At 40.5% G+C, this 23,083-nt stretch overlaps 1 protein-coding gene across 1 annotated transcript; it reads left to right on the forward strand.

Annotated features, from left to right (window-relative positions):
* The first annotated feature begins 1,296 nt into the window (after nucleotides 1-1,296).
* On the forward strand, nucleotides 1,297-22,676 carry LOC139731117 (protein tyrosine phosphatase domain-containing protein 1-like). The gene is given in 14 exon segments (XM_071641998.1): nucleotides 1,297-1,523; nucleotides 9,318-9,398; nucleotides 9,980-10,095; nucleotides 11,406-11,506; nucleotides 12,224-12,339; nucleotides 14,130-14,219; nucleotides 14,792-14,891; nucleotides 15,994-16,608; nucleotides 17,996-18,025; nucleotides 19,002-19,103; nucleotides 20,434-20,541; nucleotides 22,195-22,248; nucleotides 22,250-22,342; nucleotides 22,344-22,676. Coding segments are annotated over 14 exon segments (2,166 nt in total).
* Nucleotides 22,677-23,083: the final 407 nt, after the last annotated feature.

Below are 23,083 nucleotides of genomic sequence, written 5' to 3' on the forward strand. Positions count from 1 at the left end.
TACAGCGACTAGGCTGTATGTAGTTACTCGCGGGAATGCCGTGGCGTGGTGTGTACCTGCGCTGCAGCTGCAGCAGCAGTATGCATCCATCTAACATTAGACACTAGAAGCTAACTCCATTTAGAACAAACAAACAAACTGTAACTGTATAGGCCTAGTGTATCTGACTAAGCAGTAAAGTCTGTAACTATAAATTACACATCCCATGATCGCAGTCGCTTTATAAATAGCGGTATAGCGACAGCCCTCAGACAGGGCTGTACCAGAGCGGCCCACAACACAATAAGCTCAGCGCGAATTTTACGATCGCGTTGAGTTTTGATATTTGACATCATTTTTTGTCACCTCAAACTCATTAAATGTAATCTTTATCGATGACCCTACATGGCTAGGTTTAATATCGATATTGACATGTACACATTTCACAACTTACCAAAAATGAAGATTTTATGCAGCATGTGCGTACAGTACATCTGATAATTGGGAGTTCACGCAATCTGAATGCACTTTTAAAGGTCAAGCTATCGACCGTGCTGCTACCAAAGAGCGCACGCACGCAAGAGATCGCTGCACTTCCAGTCACACATGGGCGCGCATAATTTGCAGAGTGGTCAACGCGCCATTTTGAATTCTGCAATGATGAACCCCGATGGTCAGGGATTGCACTAGAAAGTGCCTTTTTTTGTTCCATGGACTTATCGCGAGGGCTCTCTATGGACTTATGTACCTTCTGTAATGTAAGCATGCACTTTACATGAGTAATGTTTAAATTTTATATACTTATTTTTTTATAAGTTTTGTAGTTGCGTTGTGGTTCCATGATGTGATGGCGAGGCCCTGCTCGTCTGACGCCGTGCTCGGCACGGCATCTGGTCTGGCTATAAAGTCTGTAAATATAGTTGCAGACATTACCAGAGAAACACAAGCTGCCCATAATTCGACCACAACACGGTCCCATAAGTTGACCACCTGCGACATGTAAAAACCTGTATGCTTTTGCACACAGTCGAATCTTGGCACAGGAGGTCGAACCTTGGTGGGCATGCGGGTGTCGATACTGTAGGTCCATTGAGTATCTTTTAGAGTATCATGTTTATAACTGATATTTTTTTCAATGCCTCTGATCACTATCATGAAAAGATTGGTCAAAGTCAAACAGAGGACATTTGTCCAATTCTATGCATTCAACTCTGTTTCAGATGCCTTACACATCAAAGGGTGAGTTCAATCCTCTGAGCACCATGTGATTACATTTGTCATCATCCTGTGCTGAGTTCAGGAGGTTCCACCATCACCATGTCCTCCGAGGGGAGCAGGAGCGGGGTGGACAGGAGCACGGGGGAGCACATCAGCACCACCCAGCGCCCCACGGCCAAGTACAGCGCCCTCACCGACAGCCTACGAGTGCTCACCACCGGCTCCATGCAGTGCTCCATGTTCTGCGGGGGGAAAGGCTGCAAGTACGACAACCCTGCAAAGTGGAGCGAGGACCAGATGGCCATCAAGGGCCTCTTCTCTCACTGGTGAGCGAAGTTTGCATTGCACATGTCACAATGGAGGTTGCAAAGCTAGACTTCAGGGAATGTAGAACTCCTATTTCATGCAGACACAAAGATACACATAGTAATGTGTAAATACATTATGTGTATCTTTGTGTCTGCATGTAACAGTGCCTGAGAATAAAACTGAACCACCTTTTATTTGATTTTTTTAGTATGTGTTCAGATTCTAGATTATCCATGAAATACTCTGATTTTACTTTATTATATTCAACTTTCTGAGGTGGAAAGCATTTCTTTTTCAAGTATTGCTGATGCTATATTGTGATAAAGTTTCACTATTGTCTTTAGTGGTAAGGAATTACAATTCCTAAATTATGCGAATAATATTATGAAGTATAATTAGAATTCTATTAATAACAATGAAGTACAAGATGAAGAGGGTTAGCATATTCCTGCGTGCTTTGGCAGAGAGATCACACCAAGGAAATTCAAAGTCTTTTGTTATGATAATGAGTTTGGCACCCCAGTCCCTATAAATAGCAGGTATTCCCACTATTCGACATCTTTTTAAAGTATACGAGGCAGTATCCAAACATTCACACGATCACTCAACGTCAGTCTCCACTAACATTGAACAGAATACGTATCAACAATTATTCATCCGGATCAGTCATATATATCTTACAGGCATGAAGCCATACAGTAAAGTAATGAGCCTGGTCACGGAAGTTGCGACTGCAGGTAGTATGGCAAATGAGTTGACAGTTTCTGTGACGAGAAGAGAGAGGGAGGGTTATCCAACAATATGTTATGAACCCGCAACGCGTTCATGGGTGGGACCCTCTTCATCTTGTACTTCATTGTTATTAATAGAATTCTAATTATACTTCATAATATTATTCGCATAATTTAGGAATTCTATTACATAACACTTCGTACAAGCTTTCAGAGGGTTAGCATCTTCAAAGTAATACGCAGAAACTGTCAATTGAGATATGTTTCAGGCAAATGAAACAAAAAACTGCTGCACACGAGCGTTCATGATAGGTCAAATTTTATTCATGAGCAATCTGAGTAGTACCATGACAAGGTCTATGTTCCGTATGAACACATGATCACAAGGAGGAAAGAACAGTATAGTTTTGTAACAGTATAGTAACTATGAGTTACATATGTATCGTGTCCCCCATCTTCCTTATAACTTGTGAAGATGAGCTGAGAATGGTTGAAGCGAATTTTGCTTCTTGAACTGGCTTAGAATAAAAATCTCGAAAGGTTTTGGCATTGGCCACTCCTCCATGGTAACGCCTTGATTAAAAGCTGCAGTACTCGAGGCACTGCGGTAAATGTGAGCAGAAAACCGATGTATCTATGCCTGCTTATTCAATGTGCCCTTTTAGCACCTAGACAGGGTAGAAGTGATTACTTCTTTGTGAGGTTTTCTAGTAGAAATAAAAAATTTAGTCACAACGTGAACCTGACGCAAGGGTTCTTTTCGACTTAAGTACCCCATGAGCACTGATAAAACACACAACTTCTCGTTTGTGAGGAAAGAAGACAATTTAATAGATTGGTTGGCAATACCCTTCTTCTGTAGTTGTTTTCAATAACTCAACCACTTGAAAGACTGTACTGTCATTAGGAATTGACATGATGTAATGTCCAAAAAAAACTCAGAGTCTGCGAAAACAAGAGTCGCCAGAGCAATCAAATTCTCGCTTAGAAGTAACAGTCTTGCATTATTACCTAATGAACATAATTGAGAAACTTAAGAAACGTGGTGTTGTACCGTGGTTTGGGAGGTTCTACCTTTCAACACAGGTACTACAAACGGGTGCTTTCCCACGGAAAACCCGTCAGAAGAGGGCAGCACAGATGACAAGGCTGATCGATACGAATCTACCTTACTGTATTTTCCCTAACACATGCTGGTCAGACAAACATTACGATATTGGTGATGGATGAACTAAATGGCTCAAGCGATTGTTTGCGGCATCAACTAATCCACTGCTTTCAAGCTGAGTTATAATGTTTTTTGGTGTTGTGCCATGAATTTGCGATGAGCTCGGAAGTGTGCTCTGAAATTCCTAATGCTCGCCAACGTTCGCTGAGATAGGTCAGGCAGGGAGGTGGGAAGATATATCTCCCTGGGTCAGGCGAGTAACCTCAGCTCGGGCATTGGAATGGGAAGGGGAACCAGGCAGTCCCCTGGTAGGAGGGGTGGGGCTGCCAGGATCGCGGGTGAGCGGGAGCTACGATTGTGTCCTCCACAAAAGGGGTAATCGAGACTGCTCTCTGGCAGTTAATATTGTCCCTGCGGACTTGGGAAGGACCCTGGAAAGTAGGCAAAAAACGAAGTGGAGGAAAAACATAGTAGGGATGTAAAAATTCCCATGATATTGGAAAGGCATCGATAGCCTTAGGGGTCTTGTTCCCAAGACAAGTACGTAACCAATTTCCTATTGGCACTGGATGCGAAAAGATCAATTTCGGGTCTGAAGGAAGGTATAGATAAGAGCAACGAAAATATATATCAGGACGAAGACTAATTTACTTCATATCTCTCCGAGATAGATTAATTATCTGCTTCTATATGAGCAACACCAGCCAAGTGGGAAACAGATAGCCAAGAGTAGCGACCCAGCGACCACGCCTAAATGTCATATGACATTTTATTAAGTAATGGAATACTACCACTCATTTTCCTGACGTAACTGACAGCTGCACTGTTATCTGGATGAATGTGTTGCTTATGGGAGGTGTCGCACAGGGAGGCAAGGCCTCGATGAATAGCCAGTAATTCTAGCGCATTGATATGCAGATTAGCTTCCTCTCGAGACCCGACACCTTGAGCAAAGGAATTATCATTTACACAGAGTGTACCCCATCTTGAGGTGCTGGCATCTGTACGAATATTGTCAATGGATGACAGGAATGTCGATGCAGGATCCAAATTCCTTGCATGGCAAGGGAAGTCACCAACGAATTTCGTCAATGGCATTATTGTTTATTGAATTAAAGAGATGCATCAAAATTACCACCTGATTCTTGCACTGCTTTGGTTCTGCACGACTCTAGAACACGATAATGCCAACGACCCGCCGGTACGGGGTCAAATGGAGAAGAAAGAAACCAATGAACTTTGCTAAATCTCGAATTTTTGTCGAAGGAGACGACAAAATAGGATGCCCAAGATTCCTTATCTTGTCATTTTTTTTTTCGTCTAGATGGCTCGCCACCAAATTAAAGCCTGAGTAGGTCGGAGATGTTGTGACTTCCCAAAATTAATGACAATCCCAATGATGCCAGTAAATCCAAAACACAGTTTGTGTTAGCAATACTCTCCTCTTTAGAGCGGGCAAACAATTAGAATATCGTCCAAATAAATCATTATTATCATGCCTCTGCTTCTAAGAGAAGCAATAACGGGTTTCATTCCTTTAGTAAATACCCTTGGCGCTGAACTTAACCCAGAGGGTAAGCAAGTTAGACAATAAAAACGACCATTCCACGTAGAACAAATACTTTGATAATCTTCATGAATAGGAATGGAAAAATATGCATCCTTGAGATCCAGTGACGTTAAGTAGTCGGATTGCATTGATTAGGATTTCTTTAACACTTCGAAAAATTTCCATCTTGAAATGCTCATACTGAACGAACGAGTTCAGATTTTTCAAATCAATGAAGGATCTGAGATCCTCGGTTCTCTTTGGAACTGTGAATATAGTGGACAGAAATGAAACTTCCCCTGGGGAAATTTCTGATGTTGCCCCTTTCTGGTTAACAACAAAAGAAATTCCAAATTACAATGTAATTGCCGCATTTTCCTCCTCCGACAGTAGTAATTAAGGAGGAATAATTTTTGTTGGGATAACCGTCAAATAAGATCTTGTAACAACAAATAGTGTCTGAAATTCAGGGATCAGAAATAATGAGAGACCACGTCTCTTTGAAAAAATCTGGGTCGTCCCGCATGTAAACGGGGACTTACTAGTTTTTCTACATTAGATGGTGCGATGCTGGAAAATACGACGGTATGTTCTACCCGCGTGCTACCGAACGACCGACGACGCGGTCGGTCGGAGAAGGTGACTTTTTGGCCCTTGCACGAGGGGCGACTCGCCAGCATTTTTCATGTTGTTTGCAAGTCTTTCTCAAATAGCGTTTTCCCTATGGAGATCGATCTACTGCATAAATCATTATGCCCCTGTACTTCTGATTGAAAGCAAGTTTGAGCTCCTCTCGGGTCTCATGTTCATCTCATACGAAGATGTTACCGCACAGAGTAACTCCGTTGACCGCCAGTCAAGCAACGGGGGCTGAATGGACTGACCGTTGCTCCCTAGCTGCTGTCTGCAGCTCCCGGGTGATTTTAGCATTATTTTACTAAAGGGAACATTCACTGAATCACCGTCTTTTGCACTTCTGTCAGCTGGACGGTTTTCCCGGGGATTGAGGTGCACATTTGCTCCTCGACTCTCGGTGCACACACCGAAAGGGGGGGGGGGGGGGGGGGGGTCGAGGGCGTCATGTACTGTAGTGCATGGATTCTTTTTTCCACGTTCTCCTTTCACGGCATGACGGAGGCAATGTGACCGCCTTGTCAGCTGAGTGGTCAATCCATCAGAAACTGCGAGGCCGAATTCCTCAGGGCCTTCATACAAATTGTCTGCTTCCAGCTCTATGAGCTGGTCGCCGAAGCGGCGTTTGCACTGCCTCCCACGGGCTGTGCTGCCTGCACTAAGCTCTCGAACTCCGCCTTTGGGTCGGAGCTGAGCAGGTGAGTGGTTGCAGAATTCTGGCTGATTGTCTCCACAAAGTGCTCAGTAAATCAACTTCGCGGTCACACCGCGAAGGAGCCAGTCTGAAGTGCTCCCGCATGCAGCGCATGGCGGGCTGGCTCAGAGGTTTTGGAGACAGATATCTGTCCATCCATAAAACGAGATAATTGGGCCGATAAACGTCGAATCTCACTCTTCTGCGCCGAAAGATTAGACCTCAGCTCTACCTGATATACAGCCCCGTTACCGGCGGCTGTGAACCGTTGTCTTCTGTATCACTCAGGTTTGTCACACGTCGAAAAAGATCAGTAAGCGAAGCTTATAACGCACAGTTGCACTGTGCAAGCTAACTCTCTGCCGAACACACGAAGAAAAGATGTCGAATAGTGGGAATACCTGCTATTTATAGGGACTGGGGTGCCAAACTCATTATCATAACAAAAGACTTTGAATTTCCTTGGTGTGATCTCTCTGCCAAAGCACGCAGGAATATGCTAACCCTCTGAAAGCTTGTACGAAGTGTTATGTAATAGAATTGTATACACCAGCAATATTTCTGTAGGAGTACATCGTTCCTCCTTTTTATACCCCCGCCAAACGAAGTTTGAAGGGGGTATATAGGAATCAGCGGACGGTCGGGCGGTCGGGCGGTCGGTAGGGCGGTCGGTCCGTTGCAAATCTTGCGTCGCGAACTACTTCCTCAGTTTTCAACCGATTCCCATAAAACTTGGCACAGATGTGTGCCTTGGGTTGTAGATGTGCAAGACATATTTTTTGACAGTACCCAAAAGTATGTTGCCATGGTAACGGCATATTATGGGCAAAAATGGGTACAAATCTTGCGTCGCGAACTCCTCCCACAGTTTTTGATCAATTTTTATGAAATTAGGTACAGATGTTCATCTGAATATGTTAATGTGCAAGACACATATTTCCGCAGTGGCAAAAAGTGCGTTGCCACATTGGTAACGGCATGTTATTGGTAAAATATAGGGCAAAATGCTTCATGGCAAAACTGCTTCATCAGTGTTCTTCCAATTCTCATGGAATTCATATTGAATGTTTGTCTTAGGATATAGGTCAGCATGACACATTTCTTGACAGTGACAAAAAGTATGTTGCCATGGTGACAACTCACATATTATGAGCCAAAATGATGGAAAATTTTGTGTTGCAAACTACTTCCTCAGTTTTTGCCCAATTTCCATGAAACTTGGTACAGATGTGTGCCTTTGGTTGTAGATGTGCAAGACGCATTTTTTGACAGTACCCGAAAGTATGTTGCCATGGTAACGGCATATTAATGGCAGAAGATCAAGGAAAGATCTTGCGGATTTAACTACTTCCTCAGTTTTTTGACCAAAGCTTATGAAATGTGGCACACACCTTGATCTTGGTGGGAAGATGTGGAAGACATATTTTTCGGACGTGTCGGAAGCTGCGTTGTCATGGTAACGGCATATAAATGGCAGAAGATCAAGGAAAGATCTTGCGGATTGAACTACTTCCTCTGTATTCGACTGAAGCTCATGAAATGTGGCACACACATTGGTCTTGGTGGGAAGATGTGCAAGACATATTTTTTGGATGTGTCAGAAGCTGCGTTGCCATGGTAACGGCATATTAATGGCGGAAGATCAAGGAAAGATCTTGTGGATTGAACTACTTCCTCAGTTTTTGACAAAAGCTTATCAAATGTGGCACACACAATAGTCTTGGTGGGAAGATGTGCAAGACATATTTTTCGGACGTGTCGGAAGCTGCGTTGCCATGGTAACGGCATTTAAATGGCAGAAGATCAAGGAAAGATCATTCCTTGGGTAAGACTGTCGTCACGGGGCGGGGGTATTAATCACCTTAAGTGATATTTCTAGTTTTTTAGTGTATTATAAGTTGATCATATTTAGCTTGGATTCATACATGCATACATACACTGTACTCAATTGCATGTGCTCCCCATGGGAAAGTGTTTTGGAAATCTTAAAATTTCTTTGTAATTTTGTGTCTCAAAGCAACTCAGATACAGCTTATTTTGTTCGTCCCAATAATAAAGTACAAGTAGAGAGGCCAAATCTTCCAAGATGCATCATGCATGACATGTCCGACTTCAGATCATAACAGAAAAATTGTCACGTTGTTGGCTTGAGCAACCATATGAAATAATTATATGAATGCTGGATACGCCATATATTTCTTGAGTCTAAATTTTTGCGATTCAGGACTTCCGGACAATTTTGTGAATGGTTAAATTCGCGATCATGGAGTCTTGTACTGAATGGAGAAATGTATATGCGTATGTCACATTCATATCGACATTAGAGTCAATATTTTTGTATTAAATGGGTTAGTCAAATACCGGTTAGTGATTGGCCAAACAGAGTCACGTGATGGAGGTACATTCGTTATGTTCTCCCATGGGCGAACATTCTTGGTAATGTTCTCCCATGGGAAAACATTTCCACGTAACAAATGACAGAAGGCCTAGGACCGCGCTCGCACAGTGAATTTTGCTCATGTGCGAGCGAGCTATGTAGTGCGTAGTGCTAGCTGCACATGCATGCATGCTATGCTGGTACATGGTGGCCGTGGCTGCAGAGTTCGTAACTGAATCTCTACGATCTTTGGTGGTTGACGTTGACGTATTTGACTAACCCATATAATATAACAGATGATGACTTTTGTTATCGGGAACATGTACCAAACGTTCCACCCGAAGGGTTTGAAATGCTATTTCGGGAGGCTATAAGTCCCGAGACTTCGTCTCGGGACTTATAACCTCCCTCAATAGCATTTCAAACCCTTCGGGTGGAACATTTGGTATGTTCCCTCCCCCGCCAGTCATCATCTATATAATGTCTTTAATTTTGCGAATAGCAGCTGACTTGCAAAATCGGGGAAAATAAAAACCTCGTTAGATATTTAGCATATACAGTACTCAGGGGTGTTGTTCCAGAGTAATGATGGAATGTTCTACAATAATCATGCAATTCATAATCAGTGCTTTTGCAATTCAACATGTCTATTCGCACAGGGTGACAAAGAAGATCCTTGCTATGTCAAGACCATCTACAGATGCAGTCAGGAAGTATGACATCATCAAGCAATTTAAGCAGTAAGTACATAAAGTATCTCTCATAAATACGAGTGCAAATGGAACACATACTAACTAGGTGAATCTTTCTTGCTTTCTCCTTCTATGATTTGCTATTTGATAGTTGTTGTCTCTGAACATTTCATTGGTAATGCAAACAAAGTAAAATTCTTATGAAGGAGAAATTAATAAATGAAAGGAAGATATTATTCAGAGGTGTGAAGACTCAGGTTTGAGTTTCTTCAGTTTGTCTCCCTCTACATTTGTGGAGGGAGACAAACTGAAGAAACTCAAACCTGAGAAATTGATATTTTTAAATCTTCAAGGTTTATTTTAAGTAATACCAGCAATATAAGGAAAACTACTGATGTATGTCTTTTCTGAAGATACTACTTTGATGTTACAGCTATGTGTGGATCGAATAATGAACATTAAAAGATATTCAGGGCGAGGAGGGAAACAATGCTTACCTTCTGCATCAATTTCCAACATATTTTGTTTGATGCTGTTGTGAAATGGATAGCATTTTGTGACTCCACAAGACACATGGCTATGATACCAAAGCAATGGGTGAATATGTGACCTTTGTGTTTGACATGCAGGTATGGTATCAAAGCCATAATCAACCTACAAACACCTGGTGAACATCCTAACTGTGGACTTGGGTTGGAACCAGCGGGATTCTCTTACAATCAACAGGAATTCATGGACAATGACAGTGAGTTTTTCGTCCTTGGAAACAGCATTTTATTAATGTGTGATATGTATATAAAGTAAAGAAAGAAAAAGAAAAAAAAAAGAAAAATATGTATCAGGATATCTACAAATGTTGATGTTCTTTTCTACCAATTCATATGTGGATGTCCTCTTTTCTTTTATTCAAACTTTATTTGGGTGCTTTTCTAGTGGATTGCAACTCCAAATTCAAGTCGAATCAAATGTAGATAAGAGTAAAATTGGATGATTAGAATGAGAGTAGTAAAAGTTTCTTTCTTAAAATCAGACTTAATAGAAGAAAATTCTTGGGTATAGAAGTTTCACATGTTTTTAGTGATTCATTCAATTGTTTGCAACTTCACTGCATATTGACGGAGTTGATGTGATTATCTACTCACAAGTCTGCCATTATTATATAAGTTGCCTTGTCGGTATCGATATCAAACATATCAATGGATTAGATGAGAGATATTTGATGTACAGTTCTCTATAAATGCCCCTGGTATACTTTTGGCTCTTAAGCTTTGTGTTTGGGGAGATTTGTGGACTTTTGCTGGATACAAATGAGTTAGGGGCAGCTTTAGTTCATTGATTTTGAAATTTACAGACTGAGCAGATTGTACGACTTTTGAACGGATTTACTTAAACTTGATGCAAATCACACTGGAAAGCTGACAACATAATATGCTTGTATCCAACTAGTATTTGTATTTGTGTGCATTTTGGGTGTTTTTTGTCATCAACAGTTTACTGTACAAGCTGTAATTTTCATGTACAGATATTTTCGCGAAGTAGGAGGTGACAGACATTTTGGAGAGATGCTCTTTTCGCGAACTGACACTGAGGCGACATTTTTGCATGTTGTTAAATTTGTAGTTCAACTGTGATTCGAAAAATTCTAGAAAAATAAACCCTCTTCAAAGTAACAGCTTACTGTATACCCCATATATTTTGTGAGTCTAAATTTTCACGTATAGGGAATTCCCGACGATTTCGCGAGTGGTTCAATTTGCGATAGTGGAGTCCTCGTGGAGTACAGGCGTACGTCACATTCACATCGGGGATCAGACTCGATATTTTTGCGTGTCTTTAATTTCACGAATAGCACCTGACACGGGAAATTTGCCAAAATAAAAACCTCGTGAAATATTCGGAGGATACAGTATACAGTACATCATATATAGTGTTGTTTTACTCTGTGAGTATTGTATTGTATAGACAAGTGCACGAAGGACAAGTACTGACAAAACATTCTTGAGATTTCAGAACTTATGTTTGTGCGCTTGTCTGCCCTGTGTTTCATGTGTGCAGTTTTCTTCTACAACTTTGGTTGGGATGACTATGGAGTGAAGTCTCTGACCTTCATTCTAGACATGGTAAAGGTCATGTCATTTGCCGTCAAAGAGGGGAAGGTATGTCAGAGTTTTCACTTCCTTTTCATTGTCCAAGCATGTGATGACATGTTGTCTAACTAACCTCGCTGTAAAACAGATTTTCTGTTTTCCATATTCTCACAATGCAAGAAATTGTTATTGTTGGAGAACTTTGAGTGATCCTGTAAGCCAGAATATGGTGCATGTATGCATGTATTCCAACTGTTGGCTGTCCCACTTTTATCAGTCTGGGGTTTTGAAGGGAATCATTGCTTCCAGTGGATTGGTGTTGTACATGCATGACAATGCAGATGTCATGCCAGTAGATGTTTGAACAGCAAAGAGTTTGGATAACTTCCTCAAAATCAGTGCAAAAGAAATTGCTAGTAAATACATATTTGGCTTTTTGTTTAGAAAGTATTAAAATTGTGATATGTATTCTAATGAACCAGTATCGCAGTGCATTATCACATCATATTCAGGTGGGGTTTAATGAAATAAGTTTAGAATGGTTCAGCTGTTGTAGTAATGATGATGATAATAATTGTTATTTGCTATTATCATTCTTCTCCTTCTTTTTCTTGTTCTTCTTCATATTATTATTATTATTATTATTATTATTATTTATTCATTTATTCATTTACTTTTATTAATTTCATCATTATCATCATCATCATCATGGTTGTTATAACATTCCTTACTACTACTTCTACTTCTACTGTGGTAACCATCATCATTGTATGTTTTGTTGTGCAGGTGGCTGTTCACTGTCATGCGGGTCTGGGGAGAACAGGAGTGCTGATTGCCTGCTACCTGATATACGCCAAGCGTCTGGATGGTGATAACGCCATTCACTTTGTCCGGGAAAAGAGGTAGGATTTACAGCTTACGTTGAATTCATGATCTGTTCCTCAAATAATATAGAGGACAAATAAGTTCTTTTCATGATGATCTGCAGTAGCTGCTGTGGTTCCCCAGAGAGTCAAGCAACCTTTGAAGAGCAATTATGCATTCACTCTGTTAGTATGGCAGAGAAAATCTAATGAGTCCCATGGTACTCTTCAGTTCATCAGAAAGAGGATGTGGGCAGCATCAGGGATATGAGTCAAAAATGATGATGAGCATTCACACTGTCTGTCTGTATATAAACTGCAAAGTCCACGAAGATGCATCTGTTTGAGATAACATGATAACATGTTATCATATTTGATGATATGTTGGTTGTTGTTGTTTTGGGTTTTTTTTAGTGTGTGTGTATGCATGTTTGTGCTTGATTTCTCCTAGGTTTCTTTGTGCGAGGAAAAACTTTAACCCAGCTTGATAAGATTCTTGGAATCATATGTTAAAAGATATTTTTGTGACAAATTGGAAGTAAGCATAGTGCTTAAATATTTACGTCTAAAACTAGTCAGTACAAAAAACACACTAGTGGCATTATACAGTGTAGTCTCATTAACATAATTTTTGGTGCATTACGGTACAAGCTTCCGATGAATGGTAGATTTATCTATATTTTTTTAATTCAATTCCAGTTTTCCAACTGTTTTCTTGTAACTACTCATAGCATTATGCCAGTACTCATAAGGTTGAAGTGCATGTACCAAACTGTCACATTTTTGTCAGTCCAAGTGGTGTGAAACACAATGTTCAAAAGAATTTTAGGGATGTTATCTTTTCTTATAAATATTACCCCATTTAGTTGAGAAACAAGAAATTTTCAGTGAACATAATCTATCATTTGATCTTCGTATGTTAGTACATAGATGTCAGTCCACCATAATGAATGTTTGCAACAACAACAAAAAATCATTTTGGCAAAAATTCTAAAAGATTGCTTGTTGGAAGCAATTTTGGGGCAAAGTCATTATATAAGATATATAGAATATTATAAAATCTTATTGTATTGGGGAGTAATGCAAAATGGAAACAGAAATAACCCAATATCCCTGAAATTACTGCTTTTATTGTGAAAATACAAGGATCTATTGAGGGCTCGGTCACACAGCCCAAAAATTGCGTAAACGCATGAAATTTGGTTGTGCTTGCTTGTCGAGAATTTTCGCTGATTTATGCGATGAAAATCACTGATGAATTGCACAAGAACTACAGAAAGATCACACAAAAATCACTTACAAACCACACACTTTCAGCGCATAGGCGCGCAAATGCCCCAAATAGGGCGAATACGTGGTTGTGCGCGACGACTGAGGTCCACGAAAAACCATGCATAATCTGCGCATTATCACAAATGAACTGCGTATGAATTGCACATTATTCGCTCATTAACACGATAGCGGCAACATTTTCACGAACGATCACTGATGTTCCACGCATATTTCGCGCATTGTCCGTGTAAGAACTACGCAGACTACGCAAAAATTATGTAAAACAGTGCAATACTGCGTTAACTCTTACGCGAAGCCGAGTTTTGAGCTGCTCAAAACCTGGAATCACGAAAAGTGCCGATCCGGCGCATATCGGCAGACAACTATGAAGGTTCCACGTCAGACAAAGTCATGAAATGCGCAAATCGCGCATGTATCGCGTAAGGCTTGAATTTCTTGCGTGACTCATGCTTTTACGCGACTTTTCGGCTGTGTGACCAGGCCTTAAGTAAGTGTAAAACTCACCGTGTGATGATATGATTCCTTCCCTTGTACAGGCCTGGTTCCATCCAGACCAAGGGACAGGTGGAATGCTGCCAGCAGTTTGCCCAGTTCCTCCTCCCGCTACGTGTCATCTTTTCCTCCTGGTAAGATTTCTTCCCAAGATTCCTTTCCATACCCTCCCTTCCCCCCAAGAAAAAAGGTAAATGAATAGATAAATATAAATAAACACAAGGACGATTAGTCCCCACGTGCAAGAAGAGTTTTTCTCTTTTTTTCTTCTTTTTCTTTTTCTTTTCTTTTTTCCCCTATAGTTACTCTTTATTGTGTTTGTGTTGCTTGTGATGATGTGGTGTGATACTGTTTTAGCCCATTAGGAATAAGCTTGTCAAGTCAATTCAGTACAAACCAATATCATTCATTCTGTCACCAAGTATGCATTGGCCAAAATTACTAGGTTTGCAATATCAAATAGGCACACATTACCTTGTATGTGTGAATAAGTTACATTATAGATTGTAAAGTACATAAGGTACTTTGCAGCAAATGTGATACGACGAGCAGTCAACCAAGTAGGTAGCTAGGATCTTTTAGTTGTTGCATAAATCTTTAAATCAAATACATGTAATTTCATTCTTTCATGTGATTTTAGATAAATTTGATTCATAATCATTAAGACAGCTGTCTTATTTTGTTTTGTTTTGTTTTTCAATTTCAGTGATCCCTGTTCGTACCCATTCACACTTCAGCAGTTCATCAACAGGCAGAAACACATGCTTCATGGTCCAGAATCACGAGAGCTTAAACATATACCAAAGGTAAGTCAAAGCACTACTACTATATGATATTATATCCCACTAAACCCATTGAAGACGAGTCACGAGTATACTCAGGCAGGTGTCTATGGGAAATGCGTGTTATAGCAAAATCAGTCCGTCCTCAACGGGTTAAGAATGTTTGACCAATGGGATTACTTGAATTTGGAACACATGACTGAGAGATGTTTTTCTCCCAACATCCATGCCATGGTACTGTCACATAATGTGATATACTTTATCGTTAGCACTTTTTATTATACCCGCAATTGATAAGGTATCGCTCACGTGTATCAGCCATGGCCAATTCCGGCAGATGTGCCAATGTCATATGTGCTAGCAAAGCGTGGCGGCCAGGCATAGAGATCCATGTTCGCGGCCTAGCCTCCTCACAATTATCGATACATCAGTATCGCTTTTAATCATCTTAGATCTAACGTTAGTCTTGTTCCTTCGACTGCCACAGACCACGGTTGTACCACCTGTGTTGTAATATTCAGCACGAGGATAAAATAAAAATCTGCATGGTTGATGGAATACATTTTTATCAAATCTCAATTTTGTCAGTCGATGTGGGATATAAAGCAAATAATCATCTCCTATTTCTCGGGCAATGGATACAATCTAACATCGCCTCGGTGATGTTAGATTGTACCATCGCCCTCACTGTCGATGATTATTTGCTTATGATATGTATGAATATTCTCTTTGATATCATCATGTCTTATGTGTGTGTAGAAGGTATGAATGTATAATAAAGCACTTGTTTCAATTTATGCCCAGAATTGTATGAGTCGGACTGTTATTTCTTCAGTAAAAATGAAATCATTATGACAATTTTATCTGCATGAATTTTGATAAGTATCCATCATTTTGAACAAAAATGAGCAAGAAGGATCTCAATTTTGTTGTATCAGTTCAAATTTTTTTTTTTGTTAGATTAGGAAAGGAGGATGTCCATCCGCAGATTGTAAAGATCACATGATTATATAGCCTCAAGTTCGCAGATCCCTTGTTATTAATTAGACACACAAGTCATGACACGTGAATCAACCACTAGTCCGTGAGTGAACGATTCTCTAATTACCGTCTCATCTTTCTGCAGCTCATCAAGGTGGTCTGCCTTCGTCTCCACCAACTGGCAAAGATCAGAGACGTGCACACCACACACCACCTGGAGAGACAAGACAGTGCGGAGGCCATGAAGGCAGCAGTGCCTGGAGCATTCCATGACTCCAGACATGCCCAGGACAATGGCATATCATCCTCGTCTCCGAGACGTAGGAGAAGTAACAGCACTGGGTTGGTCGACACAGAGAATGGACTCAGCCCAGCCTCTGCCCAGAAGGAGTCTAAGATCCCTCCGGGGAGACGGAGTCCCAACCTGGACTTGCGCAAGATGCGGTTGAGCGATGGCAGGGCAGCGGTGTCGAGTTCGGAGGACGACGGCTCGTCGCTAGGGAAAGGGAGCCTGGGATCGCATCCATCCGGCCTCGGCCTGAACCGACTCAGGACTAGCACGTCACTGCTGAGTCAGGAGACCCTTGCGAGTCTTCCTGATCGCAGAGAGGTTGAGTTGGTTGCAGAGGCCTTTAGCTATGACATGAAGGCGAACTTGGCTGATGATGATGATGATAATGAGAAGGAGGATGAGGAGGATGAGGAAGATGGGGAAATGGGGCAGTCGGGGATTGAAGATGATGCAGTCACAGCGATGAGGGTGAATATAAGTCTTTCATACACATATAGTTATCAGTGATAGTGCAGATGATTTCATGACATTTGTGTAAAAGTTGTTTCCTCAAGGTTTGTCAATGTGTTGCCTCTTGCCTCTGTGCTGTTTTGTCAGGGGGGGGGGGGTCATAAGTTTGTTTGTTTTTTGTGTAATCATTCAACAGACACAATCATTATAGATATGCCATCAAAAGGAGTGCAGAATTGCAGAAGTCAATAATACTAATGTAGTTATTCTGATATTGGATTTGTGTGTGTGTGTGTGTGTGTTTCACTGAGAAAATTAATTCATATGACACGGATTTACTGCATCATTTCTTGTAGAGTTGAATGTGCATATCATTTGTCACTTCGTTATCAGCTATCTAGGACACTGATATCTTTACCAGTCCTCTTATTATGTCCCTGATATGATTGGAATCAGTAATGCTGCATTTACACCTTGCTCCTGGCGGCCAGAGCAATCACGTTTCAGACTACCATGGACAAAACAGGATGGATGTGAGGTGATGTGGGGGGATGGGATGGGCAAACATGAAACGCTGTGAATGCCTTGGATGCAGTGTTAGATTTTTAAACTGTCAAATTATTTACCACAGCAATCTTGGTGTTGATAAAAAATTTAGTAGGCTGTAGTGAAATGACACTAACAGAACAAAATGTGACACAATGTAATAGGTTGTAATAAAAATTGGAGGTGGTCGGTAGTGGGATGCAACGGGAAATATGTTTGTTTCAATTTCATATTCCCATTTCACATCACAAAAAACAGCATTAAACATCCAGTGTTACAAGATGAAACATATACACAATCACACATAAAAGACACAACAATGACAACAAGATTACAGACATAAATTTTTACAGTTTACAACAGGAGAAAGGTAAAATAGAAAATGGTGAACACATAAAAAGCCAATACGGCTATGTGTAGTCTAGCTTGACCAGACGCCTTGAGAACAGCGTCTGATAGCTGCATGTTCACTGGAGTGAGGACCGGAACGATCAAGACTAGAATGGGGGAGAGAGAGAATGTCCCTCCTACCCACGACCTGCTGCCCACGACACACTACGTTTCAGGTAAACGCAGCTGCCTTGGCCACAGGGACCATGGTGTAAAATGTAGCATAACACATTCAGACAATTTGCACATTGATATCAATTTATCTTGAGAAAGAAACAAAAAAAGCAACCAGATAAATTTGTTTGACAAGTCTCAGAGTAACTTCCAAATTTTGCAGTACACCTCACTTTTTCCGTTATTCCAAGCTGGAGTTGAGGGCGTATTCTAATTATAGCTGTGATGTGCTTTAATGCTTCTTTATAACCTGTAATATCATAATGCTTTATTCCTTTTCTTTTCCTTTTTTCAGAATCTGAAACAGAGAGTGGAATCACTGCAGGTCAGTATCTCCAGTCATGAAGTCATCTTAGTCTACAAAAATGCATTGCACATCAACTAGATCAAGAAAAGTAACACCTTGTCGATCAAAATGATATGAAACTGACTTTAAAGAATTCATTCGTAGGGAAGGTATACCACATTATGTGGTTGATTATGTTGTCAATGAGTTCATGATTCGCTTATTTCAAGTACGTGTGTATGTTTATGCATTCTCTGAGCATCTTCAGTGCCCCCAAACGAGATTCTTTTTGCAGGTCAACAGAGAACAGACAGGTTGGTAATCTCACTTGTGCGAAAACAGTCAAGCGGTACATGTACCCCCTTTCCACTGTCAACTATATGTGCCATTGAACAATGAAAATATCAATCAGGCACAAGGCGTGAATAGGGCGTGCACTGGTGGGCTGACAAACTCTTTTGTTATACACAAAAAACGCACCTGAATGGGGTCAGTGAAATCAAATATCTACTGAGCTCAGCCTTGATCGCTATGCACATGTTTATACGAGTTTATCAGCAAAACAAGTGCATGCTACATTAGAGAAAAAGTAGATTATACTGTGATACACGCAGTTTTCATCCAGAAAGAAAAAAGATATTGATAGAAGAAACTCTAATCTTTCTATTAAAGCCAGTTTTTCTGGGCAGCATAACACAAACGAATATGAATTTAGGCCATGAATGCAGGCACTCCTGTCCACATTGTGGGAACCTGGTTTACCAGGTTCCCGTAAAGAATGGGTTAACATGAATTTTAGGAAAAATTATATCTGTGAGCATATGAGATTTATGATATGCACATATTTCCTCCCTCCTCTCTGGGGAAAAAAAAATAAGTTCTGGTGAAATTATAGTTGAAGCCATTGATATTCGATGCCTGTGTTTACAATTTGCAACTAGTAATTGATTCAGATGGTTTTCTGCATGTGTGCCCATCTTTTAAACCATTGTGTCATCCCATCTTCCTCTTACAGCGCAATTTGAATCAGAGCGAGTCCGCCTGGAAGATTATAACCACAGAGGAGGATCCATTTGTCATCTCAGCGTTGATGTGGTCTTGGCTGGAGCAGCTGAAGGTATTAAAGAGAAGCTGTAATCACATAGCAGCGTACTCGTTTGTGTTTCTCTGTCGCATACATAATCGATCATATCTGCTTTCATTTACGTGATTAAGCCAGCTAGCTCATGTGTTCCATGAAGAAGTTTTACTTAGGAGATGTTTTTACAGTTGCATCTTTGCCCAAGGGTTTGGATGGTGGTCTAAACATATCATGTTGATGGATATGATGGAGCCATTGGCCAAGTTTGACTTAGTAGTGGTTAAATTCGAATTAAACTGATTCATGATTTTAAGAGGGCATCAAAACTGTTGAAAAATATAGATGATTGATTTCCACTAACTGTTCACATGTGAACTGAAATGTGCTTTGAGTGTGAAAAAGGACAGAATGAATGTATGTGTGTTTATGAGTACGTGTAGACTGTTGCTATGTATTGAAACACAATGAAACTTGTCTCAGCGGTCACTCATGTATTGCATCAACAAGCTTTTGTAAGTCTTGAAAACTCTCCCCAGGGGAAATATTATGTGTTAAAGAACATCAATACAGTGGCCACCTGTTTATTGCAGCCAATAGCCATCTAATATCTCTCCGATGGTCAATATTTGATTGTATGCAGTGGCTACATTGTCCAGTATCTGGGCCCTGTTTCTTAAAGCTGTTTAAAAGTTACACATGACTTTACAAAGGACTTGAATATGAAGTGCCAATTCATGTGCCCATTTTTTTTTTCGTATTTTTTAACAAAGTATGACTGTATGTCAGTATTTCTTCTACATTGGGCAAAAATACACTTAACTAAAAATGTGTGTTTAAATGTAAGAATACCTAGTCATTATCATCTGCAAATTTCAACTTTAGCTATTGAAATTAACAATGATTAGGGAACTCACTTGGCTTGCCATATAATAAGTGGTTCGTAAAGTCATGCATAACTTTACAGTTTTATGAAACAGGGCACAGGTTTAGCCCTCTTTGCATGCCTATTGAGTTGATGTTTTTAGACAACAGTATCTTTCTAACCAGCCAAATTGGTACCTACAAAATTTGTAGACTTAAAGAAAATATAGACAGAGAGCAACAACAACAACAAAACGTTTTGCCCTGATTTATACTTTTAAATACTACATACTTTAAGATGCATGGCACTCATATCTGAACAGTAAACATGGTGTCACAGGAATTAATCATTTATCACTGATGGCATAGCTTGGTATGCTCCTCATTATTGAAAATTATGAGAACGGCATAATTGAAACTAATGTAATCTGTGCAGATTACCAGACTCCGCCGGTTGTACACGATGTAACTTGCACTTAACTCTTTATTGAATGACAATCTGTAGGAACCACTTTTAAAGGAAGAAGACATGAAGACATTGATGGAAGACGACATGGAGGCGTTGATGGAAGATGACAGTGACATTCTTGAAGCCCTCACCCGTCTCGATAAGGTAGGTAATACTGCTAAACGAGGAATGTTCGCGTGTATTTCTATTTTGAAAAATTTGCGAGAGCCAAGATTTGCAAAATTAAAATACAGTTGAACCTCTCGTATCCGGACAAGTCGGGACCGGGGCTCATCCGGATAAGGGATTTGGCCAGATACGGGAGACTCAATGCTTTATACATGTACATATGTACATACACATGTACTGATGTAGCCCATTGCAGTACCACGCGTAGTAATGTGTATACTGCAACCTTTTCGTTGTTACACTCAGTAACAGACCCCAAAATAGAGGTTCGTGTTTGCAAGAATGAAATCATTTTTTTCAATAAATTCTTGGGATGATTTACCTAAATAATTATTAAGAAATGTATCAAGTAGATCTTGAAAATAAACAGTACGAGTCGACGAAACTACGCTTCAAAATTCGATCCATCTCGAAACAATGCATGTCTATCTAGATCTAGTCATATCGACGGCTGTGTATGGACCTATATGTGGCAATGCGATATCAGAGGACTCGAGCGCATGATCTGTCCATGTTCTTGCGATGATTTGGGGATGTTAAAATGTCTGAAGGTAAGCAATTTGGAAGGAAATTTGATGTAATGCGTGTTAATCATGTTGGAAGTAATATGTAATTCATGTGTGTTTGTGTAAGAGTTCTCAAGGAGTTGGGAATCCCCCTTTCCTCCCGTAATTATATATTTAAAAAAAAAATCACGGCGAGATTGCGTCCGTATAATAAGAGAGATCCGGATAAAGGGACGCCGGATAAGGAGAGGTTCAACTGTATACACAAAATCTCTTGTCTACACTATTTGCATTGAGATTTTGTTCTTGTTGTGCTCATTTTTTTTTCTTTCGAAAGGACGTTAGAATATTCTGCATAGTAAGAGAAAAAGTTTATTAAGTTTTACATGAGAAAAAAAAAATTATTTTGTCTAATCACACCAAAAACCAAAGGTTTGTTAGGTGCACAGTTATTATTTATGCTACAGAGAACTTAATGTGATGCAAGGAATGCTATAGATTATTTTCATAATAGGTCTTGAAATTGAATTACAGTTGAACCTCTCTTATCCGGCCTCCCTTTATCCGGATCTCTCTATTTATATGGACACAATCTCGCCGTGATTTTTTTTTTTAATAATTACGGGAGGAAAGGGGGATTCCCAACTCTTTGAGAACTCGTACACAAACACACATGAATTACATATTACTTCCAACATGATTAACATGCATTACATCAAATTTCCTTCCAAATTGCTTACCTTCAGACATTTTAACATCCCCAAACATCCCCAAATGTAACAATGAAAAGGTTGCAGTATACACATTACTACTTGTGGTACTACAATGGGCTACATCAGTACATGTGTATGTATATGTACATGTATAAAGCATTGAGTCTCCCGTATCCGGCCAAATCCCTTATCCGGATGAGCCCGGTCGCCCGACTTGTCCGGATACGAGAGGTTCAACTGTACTAATAATTACGAATTCAAGACCAAGTGGTCTGGGTTGTATTCTGATGGATTTGTCCAAAAATGTGTAACAGATTTTTCTCACATAATACTCAAAATAGCAGAGCCCATCCAGGTGTGTAACTGATCACGGTACGTGTATGTGCTATGTTTGACCCTATCTCCGTCAGAACCAGCGATTCACGGCGGAATGCATCCTCAAAACGATTGCCGGCCTGCGACCTTTTGCCCAGCCACACCAATGCTCGCCTTGTGCAGCGATTCATCGCCGCAGCGACACAACGGCAAGCCGAGCACCTGCGATGTCGCCTTTGGCAAGTTTGTTGAGAAGTACATCGACGCCGTCAGAGGCAACCTTCCCTCCCTGGAGTTCAACGACACGACGTCGAGAACAAGGCGTCAGTCGAAGGAGACGGAGAGGGAGCTTCCAAGAGGGAAGACAGGAAAGGAAGAGAGAAGAAGGAGAAAGGAAAGAAAAAAGGAGGGGAAAGGAAAGAAGAAGGAGGCAGGCCTGTCACCAAGGACGCTGCCTCCCGTTGCCAAGCTACCCGAGAGGGAGCAAGAAAGAGACAATACTTCATCTGATGAGGAGCAGCCAAGGCAGTTCATTGTCCCCAAGAAGAAAGCAAACGTCTTACCTCCCATATTTTGACAACGGTGTGGGTGAGCATACATTCTCAGAGCCAAGGAGGCATAAGACCCATCTCTACTTACGTGTGTCTCTCTAGTACCTTGACTGACATGTTACATTTGTTGTCCTGTGAAAAGACAACATAAGGTCCTCTTTTGTGTCAGAACAAAATTGATCTTTATCATTTTACTCCGAAGAATGTAGGAAACAAGATCATATAATAAAATTGCAATGATGGTTTGTTTTTTTGTATACTAAATGCTGTTATCTTCATTGTGTGCAATACTTAGTGTTGAAGTGGGAAATTTGAGTGACATTTCCCTAAAATTGCACTGTAATCAAAGCGTGTACACTATGAAAAGTTACAAATTATAGCTCAGGTCGCACTAAAATGCACTGAATGTTAAAGATGTCAAAGAACTCGGCAG

Source organism: Diadema antillarum, unplaced genomic scaffold, assembly GCF_040938485.1.
Source record: "Diadema antillarum isolate AM-2024a unplaced genomic scaffold, OU_Dant_1.0 seq00000358_RagTag, whole genome shotgun sequence".
Classification (NCBI taxonomy): domain Eukaryota; kingdom Metazoa; phylum Echinodermata; class Echinoidea; order Diadematoida; family Diadematidae; genus Diadema; species Diadema antillarum.